We start from the raw sequence: 17,991 nt of genomic DNA, 5'->3' as shown, positions 1-17,991 counted from the left end.
TAGAATTGATGACACGACTCCCAAATTCAGGACCCTACAACTGCCCAAAGACTGACTGTCTTTGCTCATCTACCTTTAGATTGAGGGGTTTCTACCCTTAAACCTTTTAAGTCATTTATTTATTTCCTAGGATGTCACTATACTGGCACATAGGGCACCAGTAGAAAACTAACAGGGAGCACGTGGTCACTTGTGACAGCATCTTTCCTCCAGCCCCACCCATAGTATCATAGAGATAGATAGAGAGTTATGGCCTGGTGGTCACAATCTAGATTGTTCACAAGATTCAGTTGGTTTCAGATCCATGAGCGAGAGCCATGGCACACAGGTCAATTCTAAGATTTAGAAACTGCTAGTTTTGAATTTTTTTTTTTCTAAAGTACTATGGGAGGTCAAGCTAAAAAGTAAGATAAGGCCCTGGACCCCCAAGGAGTTGTCAGGGCAATGGAGCCCAAAGGGAGAAACCTGCAGGACAAGCCCATCACCAGCCGGCCATCTGCAGGGGCAACTTCTGTTGACATTCAGGAAATGAACATAGCCTCTTTGGTAACTGGTTATGGCAAGTTCTTAGATACTGTGGGCCCTCAAGTAGAGGAAAAAAAATATCACAAGACCATCCACTGCTTGGGGATCCCAAGTCTATATTTGAGCCAGACCCTCTGGGCTTAATGGCTTTGGCAAATATCCAATCTCTTTGTAACCCCATAAAGGAGAAAAGATTCCCTATAAAAATACCCACTAAGGCTCAGTTTTTGCCATGAAATATCTTAGTCTTTTGCAGACCTTTCTGGGTTATCAGCATTGGCAAACATCTTGATATATTGGATGGATTTTCCACAGAAAATCATCAGGTTTTTTTGTCTTGGAGGATCAGAATCTGTGCAGACCTTCTTGGCTTCCAAACGCTGACAGCCAGCTACTACAAGTCCCCATACAGGGGAGGATTCAGAACATCTTTTCTTTTTGCTATAGAGGATGGTAAACTCCATAGTCCCTGCTGTCATACCAACACTGACAACTATCCAACCAGCATGAGTTGGTAAAGAACAGAGACCACAGGGAAACATCTACTGGGGCTCCTGTCTTGATCCCAGAAGGTGATCATCTGTGCAGACCCTCCTGGTTTCTGATTGCAAATGTCAGAACTTACTGTACCCCTTTGTGATGGAGGTCAGACCCAGCACACTTTCCCTGCCTTTGAGGAGCAGCATAATCTGCATAGATCTTCCAACCACTATGGACCCCCCCAGTCATCACCTTGGGCACATATCTGACAGAAAGGATAATCTGGGCAGGATATCCTTTAAGATGGCTAGCAGCAATTTTCAACCTCTGCATACCCTGTAATCTTTGATGATTTAGCATCCAAACAGACAGGTTATAAGGCTCTTATTCCTTCTTTAAAGGAGACATCTGTGCCAGAACCCTCACAATGACCAATCTCCTCCTCCTCATGAATTTACAATGTGAAATCATTCCAGGGCCAAGCTGCTGCACTCCAGGGTACCAAGTCTAAAACAACAAGAGAGAAGATTAAACCTCCACAGAACCTCCTCAACCAGAAAACAAAGAGCCCCACAGAGATGCCTAAACCCCTGGGTTCTCAGATTTAGCAATCCTTCAATTGAGGGTCCAACTGTTGGACTGCAGTGTGCCATATCCAAATCTACTGATAAAGTTAAATTGCACAGGCTTGCCTCAGTTACCAAGAGTATCCCAAACACCTTTAGTAGCCAATTAATTGTAGGCAGAGCCATTAATAACCAGGATGACAAATATTCAGCAGCCAGAGAGACTCAACCAGGCAAAGGCAAGGTGTCATCAAGCCACTTAAAAATGTGGGATTTGAGGTGAGCCCCCCCCCCCAAGCTACTGAACTTCCTGCTGCCAGGTTATAAGAGAATACTAACCTGCTACAGGCCACCTCAAACACCAAGAAGGGGCATAAAGCAAAGAGAGTTGCCTATTCGTGGACAACAATGCTGAATTCAATGCTAGTTGAATTGTATAGCCAACCAGGCAAAATAATACTAGGTATCCTTGATGCATGTTACCTTGAATACACAAATACTTAAAGGACAAAGTTTTAAACTTTTAAATACCCAATTGATCATAAAAACTGAGCTCTCAAATGTTGTTGGTAACATCACCACAAAAGCTAGTTAGTCAGCAGATGGTATATTAGGCAGGTCCTTCTCATAGATCACTAAGAGGTTAAAGTTTGACTTGAGCTCTAGAAGAGCAGAGAACCCAACCACTAACCCTTGGCTGCTAGGTATGAATGTAGTCAAGGATTTTAAATGGTGCAAGGCTGCCTCTCCCACCAGTATTTTATACAAAGCCTCAAAAAGTAAAAAGCCTCAAAACCTGCAAAAAGTAAAGAACTACTAGTCCCCAGGCTGCCAAAGCTACTTTGGCAGTGGGAGATTCAAACCAAGGCGAGGCCATCTTGCTCAGCAAGAGCATGCAAGGAACTAAGAACCCCCAATTAACTGAGGCTACAGCTGTTGACATCCAGGCTGCTGGAACTAATTCAAGAGCTAAGGACACTGAAGTAGAGGCCCCTGAGAACACCAAGACCACAAATCAAACTGTTAGTCCCCCTTAAGTAGCAGGCCAACCCATTGGAGTCCCACATGCTAGGGCTAATTCCTTCTAAAAGGCAAGCTTCCCATATATACTAAAAATGTATATGAATCCCCACAGCCAAACCACTGGAATTTTTACTGCCAGGAGTAATTTGAAAGCAAAAGAAGCTAAACCACTTAAGGATGACTTAACAACAAAATTAGTGCACCAAGCCCTATTCCTCAGTTGAGTATATTTCTGCCTGCCAGGGTTAATCCAGAATTTAAACAGCAGAAGGCCACCACCAGAAGAATAAGACCCTGTGTGATCTTGGAATTACAGGCGTCAAACCCAGCCATACTCATTTCCAAGTAGAAAAACCACAAGAATTAACCAAACTTGGCTCGGTGAGGGTAAATGACTAAGGAAAAAAAATTAGCTCCTTAGTTGCAGTGACCAAACTTAAGTGCTTACTAGTTATTGTGACTACTAGCACTCAGACAATGGAGACAGCTAAACATTTCTGTTATCACAGAGAGTACTGTTTAATGTCTTACATGTTTCCACTTTCGGGTTATGTGCAATATAGTTAGAATAAATGACTTCATGTCTTTGTTAATTCTAACCCCTGTGTCATTTCTGGATCATCTTTTTATTTACTTAATTTGGTCAGTCATAGGGCTTGAACTCAGGGTATGGGCACTGTCCCTAAGCCTTTGTGCTCAGGTCTAGCACTCTACCACTTTGAACCAGCTCCATTTCCAGTTTGGGGGTGGTTAATTGGAGATAAGTGTCTCACGGACTTTTTTGCCTGGTCTGGCTTTGAACTGTGATACTCAGATAGCCTCTGGTATAGCTAGGGTTACAGACATGAGCCACTGGCTTTGATCTTTTTTGGTTGATGAATTTCTTTCTCTACTTCAATCCCCCCATCCCCCTGTCAATTTTGTACTGAAAACTAAAGTCTAAATTAGTTCTCAAACTTCAGCAAAACAATACCCTGTTTTCCAATAAAATCTTACAGGGACATCCAGAATAATGTAGATAAGATACACTTCCATGTTTACAAGCAAAACTAACTGTTCATTATCCTACATATTTGGCTTCATAAAGCACACACACACAGATATTTGCTTTTTTTTTTTTTTTAGGGTTTGAACCTAGAGCCTTGCACTGTCTAAGCAGGTGTGCTTCCACTTGAGACACTATACGTGTGTGTGTGTGTGTGTGTGTGTGTGTGTGTGTGTGTGTGTGTGTGTGTGTGTGTGTGTGTGTGTGTGTGTGTGTGTGTGTGTGTGTGTGTGTGTGTAATGGGAGCTGACTTGGGACCATCATTATACTTGTATTTCCCTCATAATGGGATTACACATAGGTACCACTAGCTTGTTTGTTGAGATGGAGTCTTGCTAACTTTTCCTGAGCTAGCTTGAACTGCTGTCCTTCCAGATCACCACCTCCCAATTAGCTAGATTAGAGGTATGGACATCATGCCAGGTCAAGAGCATAGATTTGAGAAATAGTGATATAAAATATTGAGATAATTGTTCATATATTGTTTTTTGAGGCAGTCCTGAGGCTTGAACTCTTGTCTGGGTGCTGTCCCTGAGCTTTTTTGTTCAAGGCAAATGCTCTACCACCTGAGCCAAGCTCTACTTCGCACTTTGGGGTGGTTAATTGGAGATAAGAGTCACAGACTTTGCTGGTGAGATCCTCAGATCTCAGCCTCCTTTGAGTAGCTAGGATTACAGGTGTGAGCCACCTGTACCCACCCAGCTTATTTTATATATTCTTAAAGATACTGCTACTTGGGGAACTGTACATTTGGCAATTTGTGTGTTATACATAAGAATCTGCATATGACATAAAAGTAGTTAAAATGTTTGCATGCAAGGTCTTTTAAAAAGGATGATGCTCACTTTAGCAGCACATATACCAAAATTGGAATAGTACAGAGAAAATCAGCCCAGCATCTGCACAAAACTAACACAAATTTACACACAAATGCCCTGTATGTTTTTTTTTAATTGCTTTGTTTGTGTGTTTGTTTGCTCATAGTACTGAGGATTATATCCAGGGCCTTGTACTTGCCCTCCTACTTGAGCTGCATCCAAGCTTTTTTACTTTTTAACCTTTGTTTTGAGACAGGGTCATGCCAACTTTGCCTGAACTAGCCTCAAACTCTGTTTACCTTCTAAGTAATTTAGATTTTCTTCTGATTTGTGAGAAACATCTTAATAAGGTGCTTTAAGAAAGGGAAAGGGGAGTGGTACATAAGCGTAAAAGACAATTTTTTAAATAAGCATACAGCAAATAAAAAGCTTCCAATTTTCAGGAAAGTACTTACCTTAATATTTATCACAGCAAAATAAGAGAAAAAATTTCACACTAGAATCATAGTATACAGGATACTATGCTGTTTAAAATTGCAACTATATACAGTATGTAAAAATGAAAGATAATTTGAAGTTCAAGAATTTTTCATTTTATTGCACCAATATTTTGCAAAATATCATCTTAAGAGATGCTGTGTGGAATGAAAGATTGATAACAATGATGCATGTAGTTTCAGTAATCAATGATTATACTTCAATTTTAACTCTTTCACTTACTGCACCTTTTAAATAACTTAAAATTTGAAGCAGTCACAAAGTTAAAAAATAGTTTTATGACATCACAACGAAGTTTTTAATACCTATTTTTGTACAAATAAGGATATTTCTCCCATCAATTGCAATAGAAGTCAACATTAAAAAGTTAACATTGATGCATCACTTCTGTACTCCTTAGCCACCGTACTCTTCACCAGTTGTCCCAGTAATGTTTGTTAATAACAAAGGATCCAGTTCCGATTCACGTGTTCCATCTAGTTGTAATATCTTTTACAATTTTTAGTTTAAGACAGTTCCTCCATTTTTCTTTGACTTTCCTGTCTTTGGCATTGCTAAAAAGTACAAGCAATTTATTTTCTATTGTCTCTCAATTTGAGGATTCAGTTCAGGGTATCTATCACAGTAGTCGTTTCTTCTCATGATAGTAGCATATAATTTCATGTTGTTTTGTTACTGATGATGTGTTCTTAGATAACTCAATTATGCTAATGTTTAGCTAGGCTTTTGGAATTATTATGTTGTCCCTCAGTGTCTAAGGAGAGTCAGGGAAGGAGTTGGTGGTTCCAGAAACACATCAAAACCAAAATCTAAGGATGCTTCAGTTACCTTATATAGACTATATTGCTCAGGGAATAATGAGAAGAAAAAAAAACCCTACATTTTCATTATAGATGGGAATTTTTTAGACCATGACTACATATGTTTTTCACAGATTGTGTGTGTGTGTGTGTGTGTGTGTGTGTGTGTGTGTGTGTGTGTGTGTGTGTGTGTGTGTGTGTATGTAAAGAGAGAGAGAGAGGAGTCATCTATACTTAAAAGGGGGAAGAAATAGTACTTTTGGGGCACATATTTTGAGATTTTTTTTTATTGTGACAATACTGTACAGAGGAGTTACAATTACATGGGCAAGATTTGCGATTTTTATAAATATACTGTTCCTTAACCAACTGCCAATTTTAATCAGTATTAATTTAGAGTTTCCTGTTTTATTTCATGGATTATTTTGGTACATGAACTTCTGAATTTGACTACGGAAGTTCCTTCAAGTTGGTTTCTGTATTCTTTTGCCATTATTCTTTGACTATTTCTTTGTGTTCTGACAAAAATAAGGAAAACACAATAAAAGTATTTCATAATCATCTTGGGCTTTTCCTACCCCAATTCTGGAACCAACTTTTTTGTTTTGTTTTGTTTTGTTTTAGAGTGCTCTTGTTCCTTTTAGGGGAGAGATGCTTAGATGCTTTGTCTGCACACGATTGGTTGAAAACTAGCATTTCTTGTCAGGCTATCCCTTCACTGAATGATGTTGTGTGTTCAGACTCTTGCTCCCCCTCACCTCCATGGGTCTTCTTTCTTTGTGCTGCTTACTCTGTCTCATCACACTGTCTACTTAGGCATGTGTACTACTCCTACTCTTTGGGCTCTGATATTCTTGGATCCCCTTCCACTGAATGCCCTGCTTACTCATGCTCCTTAGTTTCTGATATATAACGAATTCCCTCCCCCAACACACACCCAAATAACTTCTTACTTTGGCTCAGATTCCTTTAACCAGACCATAGGTTCTTCCTTTCAACCTTGCTCAGGTGCTGATGCTCCATGCCATTATGGCTATCTATGTAAAGGCCCTCATTTTCCCAATGAACCAGCACAGTTCTCTCCTCTTCTGTATTTATGTCACCCAAAGGCTTTAAGAACTAAATTGTTCAAGAAAGGAAAGGAAGAGAATGAATAAACTTGAATGATTTTTATATGATGTTTAACATTCCTTACATGTTTTTCCACTTGTTATCTTTTTCCTTTTTTGGAGACAGTCTCTATGTAGCTCAGGCTGGCCTTGAATTCATGATAAACCTGCTACAGCCTCCTGAGTGCTGGGATTACAGGGGTATACCACCGTACTTGGCTAAGTAACTTTCTTTAATACCATATTGCTAATAAATAGGTAGGTTTTTAATTCTTAACTGATTAGAAACTTGGGATCAACTGTGGGGATATTGTGTATATGTTTAATTTTATTACTTCATTTTTTTTTGGTCAGCTGATATTTAGGATTCATATAATGCTTCTGTATAACAAAAGCTCTGATTTTTACTTGTTTTCCAGAGAACCCAAGCTGCACTGCAGGCTGTGAGTGCTATCCAGTCAGGAAACCTGGCCCTTCCAGGAGCTACTTCCAATGAAGGCACAGTCCTCTCTGGGCAGAGCCCTGTGCTCCGAATAATTATTGAAAACCTCTTTTATCCCGTTACTCTAGAAGTTCTTCATCAGGTAAGAAGAAATACTCCTTACTCACTTTTGTATAACCCCTTTAGTTTTTACTTTTATGTTTTGAAATAGGAGAAATACTCTTTTTTGGGGGTGGGGGAGGGTCTGGTCGTGGGGCCTGAACTCTGGGCCTGGGCGCTGTCCCTCAGCTCTTCAGCTCAAGGCTAGCGCTCTACCACTTGAGCCACAGCACCACTTCCGTCTTTTTTTCTTTTTGCTTATGCGGTGCTGAGGAATCGAACCCAGGGCCTCATGCATGCAAGGCAAGCACTACCACTGAGCCACCTTCCCAGCCCAGGAGAAATACTCTTACAAAATCATAATCCCCCATAACCTTTGTAAATTTTTTTGTGTCAGTCATGGGGCTTGAACTTAAGGCCTATGTGCTGTTCCTGAGCTCTTTTGCTCAAGCTTAGTACTCTACCATTTAGAGCCATAACACCACTTCCAGTTTTCTGGTGATTAATTGGGGATATGAATCCCATGAACTTTCCTGCCCAGACTGGCTTCAAATTGAGATCCTCAGATCACCTGAGTATCTAGGATTGCAGGCATGAGTCACTGGCGCCAGGCTTTCTGTAATATTTTCATATTTATCTTCTTTTGGTTATTGTTATTGGTTGATATATGCTTAAATAGTGAACAAACCTTTACTAGATTGGGAATGTGGCTTAGGAATAGAGTGCTTGCCTTGCATGCATGAAGCCCATAAACAGAATAAGCTGGAAGTGGCACTGTGGTGCAAGTGGTACAGTCCTGTCTTAGCAACAAATGATCAGGGACAGTGCTCAGGCACTTAGTTCAAGTGCCAGGAGTGGCAAAAAACAAAACAAAAAAACCTTTACCATATTATTTTGCAAAGAACTCATATCAGTTAATTGTTTAATTTAAATTTTTGTTGTTATAAAGGTGATGTACAAAGGATTACAGTTATATAAGTCAGATAAAGAGTACATTTTTTTTGGACAGTGTCATGTCATCCCTTCCTTCTCTCTCTTTTCTGTTTTACCCTCCCATCCCTACCCTAAAGATAATTTTTGACAGCCTCTTTTTTCTAAGATGAGTACATGATTTTAAAAGCCCCAGGAGAGATGGAGGAGAACAAGAAAAAGGTGACATTGATCGAAATGCATTGTACTTACAAATTGAAATGTTGAATTACCCTTAAAGACAATAAAAAATTTAAAATATTGCTGGATGCCAGTGGCTCATGCCTTGTAATCCTAACTACTCAGGAGGCTGAGATCTGAGGACACTGTTTTAAACCAGCACAGGCAAAAAAAAAAAAAATATATATATATATATGTGAGTCTCTTATTCCCAATCAACCACCAGAAAGCTAGAACCACTTCCAGTGGATGTATGGCTCAAATGAGCAAAAAAGCTTAGGGACAGCCCAGGCTCTGACTTCCAAGTCCCAATATAAGCATGCACCCAAAAAAGCCATGCACTGGTCATTCATGCCTGTAATCATAACTACACAGAAGGCTGAGATCTGAGGATCAAGATTTGAAGCCAGCCCAGGCAAGAAAGTCCAGAAGACTCTTATCTGTGATTACCCACCAAAAAGATGGAAGTGGAACTGTGGCTCAAGTGGTAGAGCACTAGCCTTGAGCAAAAAGCTCAGGGACAGTGCCCAGACTCTGAGTTCAAACCCCAGGACTGACACACACACACATACACTCACAAAGACCTTAAGGGGAGATATGTAAAATTTCATATGTAACATTAATATATGTGTCATGTTAAATAGTAACTAATACCCAACATAATCTTCATATATTACCTATCAAAATGTCTAAATTGTCTTGATAACTGACATTTATTCCATCAAATCATGGGTAATATTTAGAATTTATGAATGGAAGATTACTTACACAATTTTTGTAGTAAATAATAAGAATACAGAAAGTCATATATCATTGGTAAGTATCGACTGTTGTAGAGAATAAAGAGACAGTTTGAATCTCAGAATTCTGGTGTGCAACTGTATGTGATAGATCATGCCCATGTCCTATCCTCTCATGAGGCTGAGATCAGGATTGTGAAGTTCAGGACCAGCCCTAGGCAAGAAAGTTTATGAGATACCATCATGGTGGAAGAAACTAATGTGTCCTTACTGTTCCAGATATTAAGGAAGCATAGAACAGATAGATCATGATCCAGGTGTGTACCCGAACAAATGTGAGACCCTTTCTCCAGATAAGCAGTTCATAAAAGGGCCAGACACATGGCTCAGCTGTAAGAGTACCTGCCTACCAAGCATGAAATCCTGAGTTCAAGCTTCAGCACTGTTCCTCAGAAAGAGAAAAGTTTGATGTGATGATGATGCACACCTGTAATTCTCAGCACTGGGGTAGTTTATGGTCAGAGGAATTGTGAGTAGAATGCCAGCCTGGGCTTAATTGACAGCAACCTCCCCCTCACCCCATCTCCTCCCCCCCTACCCCTACCTCCAAATTAAAAAAAAAAAAAACTTAAGCCTCTTGGTTATAGAGTCTTACATTTTTTAATGCTTTTGTTATATTTTAAACTAATACTTCATATACATTATCCTCAATGTAATGTGCATTGTACTCTACATAATACTATACATAGAGTACATCTAGCTCCACAGCTTTGGTATTTTTACTCTTTTGGAATCTATTGATTGCATTTCATTATACTTATCATCCCATATGTTAAAGTACTAAAACATTGGAACACACTTTATGCTTATTTTCATACCTTTGGATTTATTTGTATAACTGAAGAGCTATAGGGCTGTATGTGCATATGTACTTTAGAACTGAAAAGCATCTTACTCTCTTCTTGCATTTTTCTTGATCCCTGCAGGGCTAGGGAACCTGTTTTTTGTCAAGGACCATTTGGATATTTACAACTTCATTTCATTCAAGACCATACAAAATTATCAGTATAGACAGCCGCCACAAGCAATGAAAGCGAAGCATACTTAGAAGTCTTTGTGGCTGTCTAGTCACATACCAAATGAGCCTGGAGGTTCCCCACCCCTGCCTCAGAAGTTTATTTATTTTTTTGTAATCATTATACCAATTGATGTGACTACTCAGATACATTTCCTAATATGATCCTGTGCCATATATGCTACACAAGTTATACTAGTTAGTAGGCCTACTTTGTTCTTTTTAATAATTTTCAAATACCTTTTTTTGTTTGTGTTGGTACCAGAGCAGAACTTAGGCCTCACACTCTTGCATAGTTTTATTCCTCAAGGCTGATGCTCTACCTCTTGAGCCATACCAGTCAACCAGCTTTTTACTGGTTAATTGGAGTCTCTCAGGTTTGTCTCTTCAGATTGACTTCAAACCCAGGATCCTCAGATCTGACCTCTCCTGAGTACCAGATTACAGGCATGAGCTCAAATACCATTTTCAAAATAAGTATATTTGTGAAACATGTCCTAGGAAGGACTTTAAGAATGATGTCACTTTAGAATTGGTTGTAATGCTTGTCTAGTTATCATGAATTCCTTTAATTTTTGCTTGTCATGAAAGGTTTTGGTTTTACCATCTAATGTAAGTAACTTTGTTGAGTAGATCAGTTTGGGTTGGTAATTGTTGATCTTCAGTGCTTAAATTATACCATTCCAGGCTCTCCTTCGTAGAGGGTTTGTGTGGAGAGAATTCTAAAGGGAGGAATACAATCTGAAGACAGTCAAAATCAAAGAAACACAGACAAAAATCACTAGAAGGTCAATTTAGTAAACACAGGGAGAGGGAAAAAACAAAATATAGAAAATCAAGAAAATAGCATTACTCTATAATAACTCTAACCATTAATGGATTAAATTCTCCAGTCAAAAGAAGAATAGCATATTGGATCAAAAAACAAAATCCATCCAATATTTGTGTTCTGTTTTGGGTTATTTTTTAATTGATTAAACCTTCCACTAATTAGGAAATATGAATTTAATATATTATCTGTATGTCACATGTACTGAATAAAAGATACTAATCTCTAAATTTAGATAAAAGGATTCAGATACAGACATTTGTACAAAATAACCTTTAAATACAAAGAACCATCAAGAACATCTTAAAGGCCGTTAAGCTAACTTATAATCAGAAATAGCCCTGTTGCAAAAAAAAAAAAAAAAAGCATAGCGTCTTTCTTTCCTCCACCACCCTGCAAAAAAGAAAAGCCCTGTGCTGGTGGCTCACGCCTCTAATCCTAGCTACTCAGGAGGTTGTGATCTGAGAATCACGGTTCAAAGCCAGCCAGGCAAGAAAGTCCATGAGAAATTTTTCTCCGGTAATAAACCAGAAAATTGGTGATGTGGCTCAAGATGGTAGAGCACTAGCCTTGAGCAAAATCCGTTCAGGGAGAGCACCCAGGCTCTTCAGTTCAAGCCCCAACCAAAGGAAAAATAAAAAAGGAATGATGTTCACAGCCATGTTTGCTCTCTCAGGGATCCAACATTTATTTACATTCTTCAAAACCAAAGCATAAGACTTTAAATCAGAAAACTTGAATTATAACTGACACTTTACTCTGTTCATTTCACAAAGTGGTATTACTGCTATCTGTACTGTGATGCATTTGCAACTATATAAGTTAGCTTGCTAACTTATTAGCCTTTCATAAAAGATGTTCTTATACTTATTGTTCAACAGTGTTACTACCCAACAAAAATGTGATGAGCTTATTCCATGTCACATGATCATGTCTTACTCTGTTTATCCTTTCCCTCAAGCAGCAACTGTACCTTATTTTCTCTCACAAAAGATCATGGAGTCTGTTAGGTAATGAAGACTAATTATGAGACACCTCAGTAGCAATTATTATAGTAGGATTCTCATTCTTTTAGTTTTATCTCTCCCTGTTTAACTCTCTTCAAGGCTATTAGATTAAAACCAACTCATACCAAAGGGGAAACTCTTAGGAACCTTGGGGTCTGAACCTTAAATGCAGATGCATGTTCTTTCTCTTTATCCTCCCTACCTAACACTCTTGTTAATATTTTTTAACACCATGGCCTTTTCAGACATGTAAGTTGCACATTTTATACCCCATTTTGTGGGTTGCCTTCTTACTCTGTTGACAACTGTCTTTTGTTGCACAAGACTGGTTTTTTTTGTTGTTGTTGTTGCCTGTGTTTTAGGATAGTTAACGTGAGCATTCTTTCTACTTGTTTAAAAAGGAAGATCAATTGCCTTAAAGACATTGGCATATATCTTACCAGCATTGGAAATTCCTACTCTTTAATTCTTAGCAGAAGGTCAAGTTTCTAGCATATTAATATCCAAATCAAAATACAATAACAGAGGAAAACAATGTATTACTGTTTTCAGAATGCTACCTAGTCTTTCAGAATGAGATACTACCAACCCAGTTCTGAGTTTTTGTGGAACAAAGTTTAACAAAGTTAACTAGGGCTATGCCAGGAAGATTTTTCTCTGATTCTTATCAGAAGACATTTCAAAAAGTCCTTCCTTGATCACTTTTGTACTATTCTCACTTGCATTCCAGGTCAATCTTACTCTTTTATTTTTGTCATAGAACTTTTATATGACCAGATAGGATATTGCTTATTTACTTTTTTTCCATAAAGGCAGAGAGTTTTGTTTTGTTCACTGCTGATTTCCTAGTGCTCAGAACAGAGTCCTGTGAATATTTGTTGAATAGTGCTCTGTTTGAACATATTATTCTACTTACCCTGTTGTTTGTCTTATAAAAACTATCTGGAAGTAGAGCTAATTCACAGAATGAAATAGTTACACCATTTGGTTCTCCCACATCCAATTATGTGCTTTGTAACACCATTATCTTACACTATCAATTCCCTCAGTAGCCTCCTATTATAGTATTGTACCATTTATACTTGTATAAAGCAGGATAAGTTTGAGTCCTTTCTTTTGTCAGGTCCTGTAACAGTACATGCTGAATGGCCTTTGAAACATTAACATTCTAGACTTTAAATAATTTTAGCACCGATAGTTTTAACAGAGAAGATTGCTTCATTTAAAAAATGGAGCCTATACAACTTTGGGGGGGGTGTAGTTGTGGAAGTGGGAGGGAAGGGATGGTAGGGGGGAAAACAGGAGGAGGTACCAATGCTTGATAGGAAATGTACTCATTACCTTGCTCATGTAACTGTAACCCCTCTGCATAGTATTTTTACAATAAAAAATGTACAAAAAAATGGAGCCTATAGCTAGGTAGGTGGCACACACAGATAATTCTAGGACTTGAGAGACTGAGGCAAGAAGACCTCAAGTCAAGACCTTATGAACCTTCAAGACTCTCAAAAATAAGAAAATGGAATGCATATTCAAGTTATTTATAAAAATAATATTAGTTTAATATTTCCAGATTTAACCTACTGTGAATTTCTTTCCAGATATTTTCTAAATTTGGCACAGTTTTGAAGATTATCACCTTTACAAAGAATAATCAGTTTCAAGCCTTGCTTCAGTATGCTGACCCAGTAAATGCACATTATGCCAAAATGGTAATTATATATATTTTTTTAAATTTTCACTGGTTAATCACTCACCTTGTGATACATGAAGGGTGATGCCATTAAGTCTTCTGTCTTGCTACAGTTTACTATCATTTTATTTTAAACAGTGCTTAACAGTTTAACTATTTTGAACTGTACGGTTCCCTATGTTCTTTTTTCCTAAAGTAAAAACTATTACTTTCTTTTTTTTTTGTCTTTTCTTTTTTGGTACTGGGGATCGAACCCAAGACGTTGCACTTGCTAGGCAAGCGCTTTGCCACTGAGCTACATCCCAGCCCAAAAACTATTACTTTCTTCATAGGAAATATTTCCAAATCTATCACCTCTTAGATCTCCAAGACTTATTACTGTTTATAAGTCAAGCACCATTACTCCTGATGTAATCTGACAAAGTAGATTATCTTTTTATTTACTAATGTTGTATTTAGCCAAAAATTGATCATATTCAGTCTTTATTCCATTGAGCTCTAAATTGGTGATATTAAATCTTCTCTTGTTTTGTTTTTAATTTATTTTTTGTGACAGTACTGTAGCTTGAACTCAGAAACTCAGCGTCTCTTGCTGTTGTTTTTTGTTTCTTTTCTCCCATCTAGTGCTCTACCAATTGAACCCCATCTCTGCTTTCAGGTTTTTAGTGGTTAAATGAGTCTTACTAACATTTCTGCCCTGGCTGGCTTCAAACCTTGATCCTGAGATCTTACCCTTCTGAATAGCTAGTGGCATGAGCTACTAGGACCCTGCTTTATATTGTCTTTTTTAAGATACAAATAATTTGTTGGCCTTTTGATAAGTACAAAACTTTTTTTATGACATCAAACTTCATTTAGTTATATTAGACACATTTCATCTTGAGATATGTACTCATTCCAGCTTCTATTGATCTCTGAATCAATTCTAACTTCTGCTCAAAGATAGACTTCTGGCTCTCCAGAATATAGCTTTAATATTTACTCTTTCCTCTACCTGCCTATAAACATTCGTCATAGACAAAATAACCACAATAGTAGTTAGTGTTTCCGTAATACTATATAGTAATTTTCTGAACTTTTTCAGTTCTTCCGTCATTTGATCCTGGCACACGTAAAATAGATGTTTTTTATTTTATACATAAACTGATTTAAGAGCTTTTTCTTTTCTTACATAGATTTGTAGGGTCAGTGACAGATGTAAAAATAAATCTCAATCTTTGGCTTTTAGTCTAGTGCTCCCTAGCTTTATACCTAATTGCCACTTGATTTATTAGTGTTATCTTGCCAAACATCAATTCCTTTCTCACATGCTTTAGGCGCTGGATGGCCAGAATATCTATAATGCATGCTGCACTCTGCGTATTGACTTCTCCAAGCTCACCAGCCTTAATGTGAAATATAATAATGATAAAAGCAGAGACTTCACTCGCTTAGACCTTCCTACTGGTGATGGTCAGCCATCTCTTGAACCTCCTATGGCTGCTGCTTTTGGTGAGTAGTTCCTTTTTCAATCACAAAGCAAGTTTTCCAAAATTATATATCTTATTAATCTTATGTGAGCCCCTTTTGAATGTCTCAGAAGTTGTAAAGGAGAATAAGAATCATGGAACAAAATGTGCCCATAATATTAAGAAGTTAGTTGACAGGTCACATAAATACCTGAAATTGAATTTCAAATTTATTTTCTTACACAATATATTCATATTACTCATAGGCTACATAACTACTTGGTTCAATTTAATCATCTTAACTATTAATCTTGACTTAAATATGTTTACTTGTAGTCAATACAATTCTCTTGAAAAATGTCTTAGTTTTTAAATAGTGAAGTTTATAAAGTCAGTGACCTAAATTAGCAGTATAGAATTATACAAGTGTGTACTAGCATACTTGTAACACCAACTACTTGGGAGGCAGAGGTGGTTGGACCATGGTCCAGGGCCACTTGGGCAAAAGCTAAACACTAAAAAACTAAACAAAAATAAGGACTAGTAATGTGGTTCAAATGGTAGAGCACTTGTTTGAAAATGAGTGAATAAGGCAAGCTTTTATATAAAGGAAACAGCAATGATGACCCAGTCTGGATCTATCATTAGGTTAATATGTGCAACTTTTTTGTTTCAGGCTTTCAAAAGTGTAGCTTATTATTTGGATAAAGTATTAAATATTAATACCCTTTGGTGTTTCTTTTCAATTCTGAAATAACACAGTAAAATATTGCTTACTAAGTAGTATTTAGTCCTTTATGGCTAAGAAAATTAAAGAAGTATAAGATAATGAATTGGTTTTCCAAATTTTTCTGAAAATTGTTTGGAACTCTAAAAGCTTTTTTAATATTTCAATATTTATTTACCTGAATTGTAGGACCAGCCAAATGATTTTGTCATTAGCATTTGTATAACAAATTATAGACATTGGAGCAAATTCAAATTTGCCCAAATTTAGCCATCGAATGCACAATTTATTCCAAAAGCTAAATAAATACACATATACATATATGTGTATTTATATTTAGTGTATGTGTGCTGGTACTGGCACTTGAACTCTGGACTTTGTGCCCTGAACTTGGGTTTTATTGCTCGTGGCTTGTGCTCTATCACTTGAGCCATACTTCCATTTCTGCCTTTTTGCTCAGTAATTGGAAATAAGAGACTTGAGGGTTTGTCTGCCCAGGCTGGCCTCAAACTATGATTCGCAGTCTCAGGCTCCTGAATAGCTAGGATTTCCAGGTGTATACCACTGGCACTGCCTTTTGGGGAGGAAGAGGTAAGAGGGAGGTTTGAATTAAGGAGTTGTACTTACTTGGCATATACTGTACTATTGGCACTATACTCAAGTCTGCACATACATCCTTTTTTTTTTCTGGTGCTTAGACTCAAGGCTTCATGCTTGCTAGGCAAGTGCTCTGCTGCTTGAACCACTCCTCCAACCCTTTTTGCTCTGGTTATTTTTTATAATCTAGCTTGAACTATAATACTTTTTGCCACCCTACCTAGCTTTTTTCTTGCTGAGACGGGGTCTTGGAGACTTTTTTTGCCCAGTCTGGCCTGGGTCTCCTGATCAGTCTCCTTTGCAGCTGGCATAATAGGCATATCCAAGCATATAGCTATTGACAGCTATTGATTGCTGTGGAGTCTCTTGAATGTTTTGTCTGGACTAGCCTCAACACAGTTTCTTCTGGATCTCACCTTTCTTGGTAGTTATAATTACAGGTGTAAGCTACAGCACCTGTTGAATTTTGGCTTCTGAATATAAAATAACAGATGTTCGCATCTTTTTATTATTTTATTAGCAAATTCTTCACCATTACAAACTAGTGTCTGCATCCTAAGATTAATAATTCATCAGAGAAAAATATTTTACATATTGTATGAAAGTTTCTTCTGCTGGGTGCCAGTGACTCATGCCCGTAATCCTAGCAATTCACAAGGCTGATATCTGAGGATCAAGGTTCAAAGCCAGCCCCACTAGGAAAGTAGCTCAAGTGATACAGTGCTAGCTTTGAGCAAAAAAATCACAGGGACAGTGCCCAATCCCTGAGTTCAAGCCCCAGGACCAGCACTAAAACGTAATAAAGTAGTTTTTATTCTAATGTACCTCTTCCTAATGTTTGACACAGTTTACCCTTCCCCTCCTTGTTACTTTTTTTTTGGGGGGGGGTCAGTCGTGGGGTTTGAACTCTGGGCTTGGGCACTGTCCCTGTGCTCTTCAGCCCAAGGCGAGCGCTCTACTGCTTGAACCACAGCACCACTTCTGATTTTCTGGTGGTTTATTGGAAATAAGAGTCTCATGGACTTTCCTGGCCAGGCTGGCTTTGAACCGTGATCCTCAGATCTCAGCCTCCTGAGTAGCTAGGATTACCCCTCCTTCTGAAATATCATACTCTACCCTCTTCATATGTCACTGACTACTCTTTCTTCATTAACAGTAGTTCTGAAGTTTTAATTCTGAGTCAAGAATTCTGTCCCTATTTTCGGTAATATGTATTATGCCTATAGAATACTTCTGAGTGGTAAATATATTATATATAATTGTATTATTACCACTTAGATTGATAAATAAAATACTCATATTAAGGAAGCACTTCTTATAC

At 37.9% G+C, this 17,991-nt stretch overlaps 1 protein-coding gene and 1 non-coding gene across 6 annotated transcripts in view; both read left to right on the top strand.

Moving 5' to 3' along the window:
• Ptbp3 (polypyrimidine tract binding protein 3) overlaps positions 1–17,991 on the top strand; it is a 93,863-nt gene that overhangs the window by 48,187 nt on the left and 27,685 nt on the right. For all 5 annotated transcript variants that reach the window (XM_070011737.1, XM_070011722.1, XM_070011714.1 and 2 more), the window contains 3 exons: positions 7,284–7,448; positions 13,807–13,917; positions 15,215–15,389. In XM_070011737.1, the coding sequence (XP_069867838.1) occupies positions 7,284–7,448; positions 13,807–13,917; positions 15,215–15,389 (451 nt within the window). The remainder of the gene's footprint in view (positions 1–7,283; positions 7,449–13,806; positions 13,918–15,214; positions 15,390–17,991) is intronic.
• Positions 4,477–4,584, top strand: LOC138822416 (U6 spliceosomal RNA). Its single transcript, XR_011370444.1, has one exon. It is a non-coding gene; the product is annotated as a U6 spliceosomal RNA (small nuclear RNA).

The sequence above is a fragment of the Dipodomys merriami genome, unplaced genomic scaffold (assembly GCF_024711535.1).
Source record: "Dipodomys merriami isolate MVZ:Mamm:240054 unplaced genomic scaffold, mDipMer1.0.p SCAF_11, whole genome shotgun sequence".
Lineage (NCBI taxonomy): Eukaryota > Metazoa > Chordata > Mammalia > Rodentia > Heteromyidae > Dipodomys > Dipodomys merriami.
This window is presented reverse-complemented; position numbering and strand designations above follow the sequence as displayed.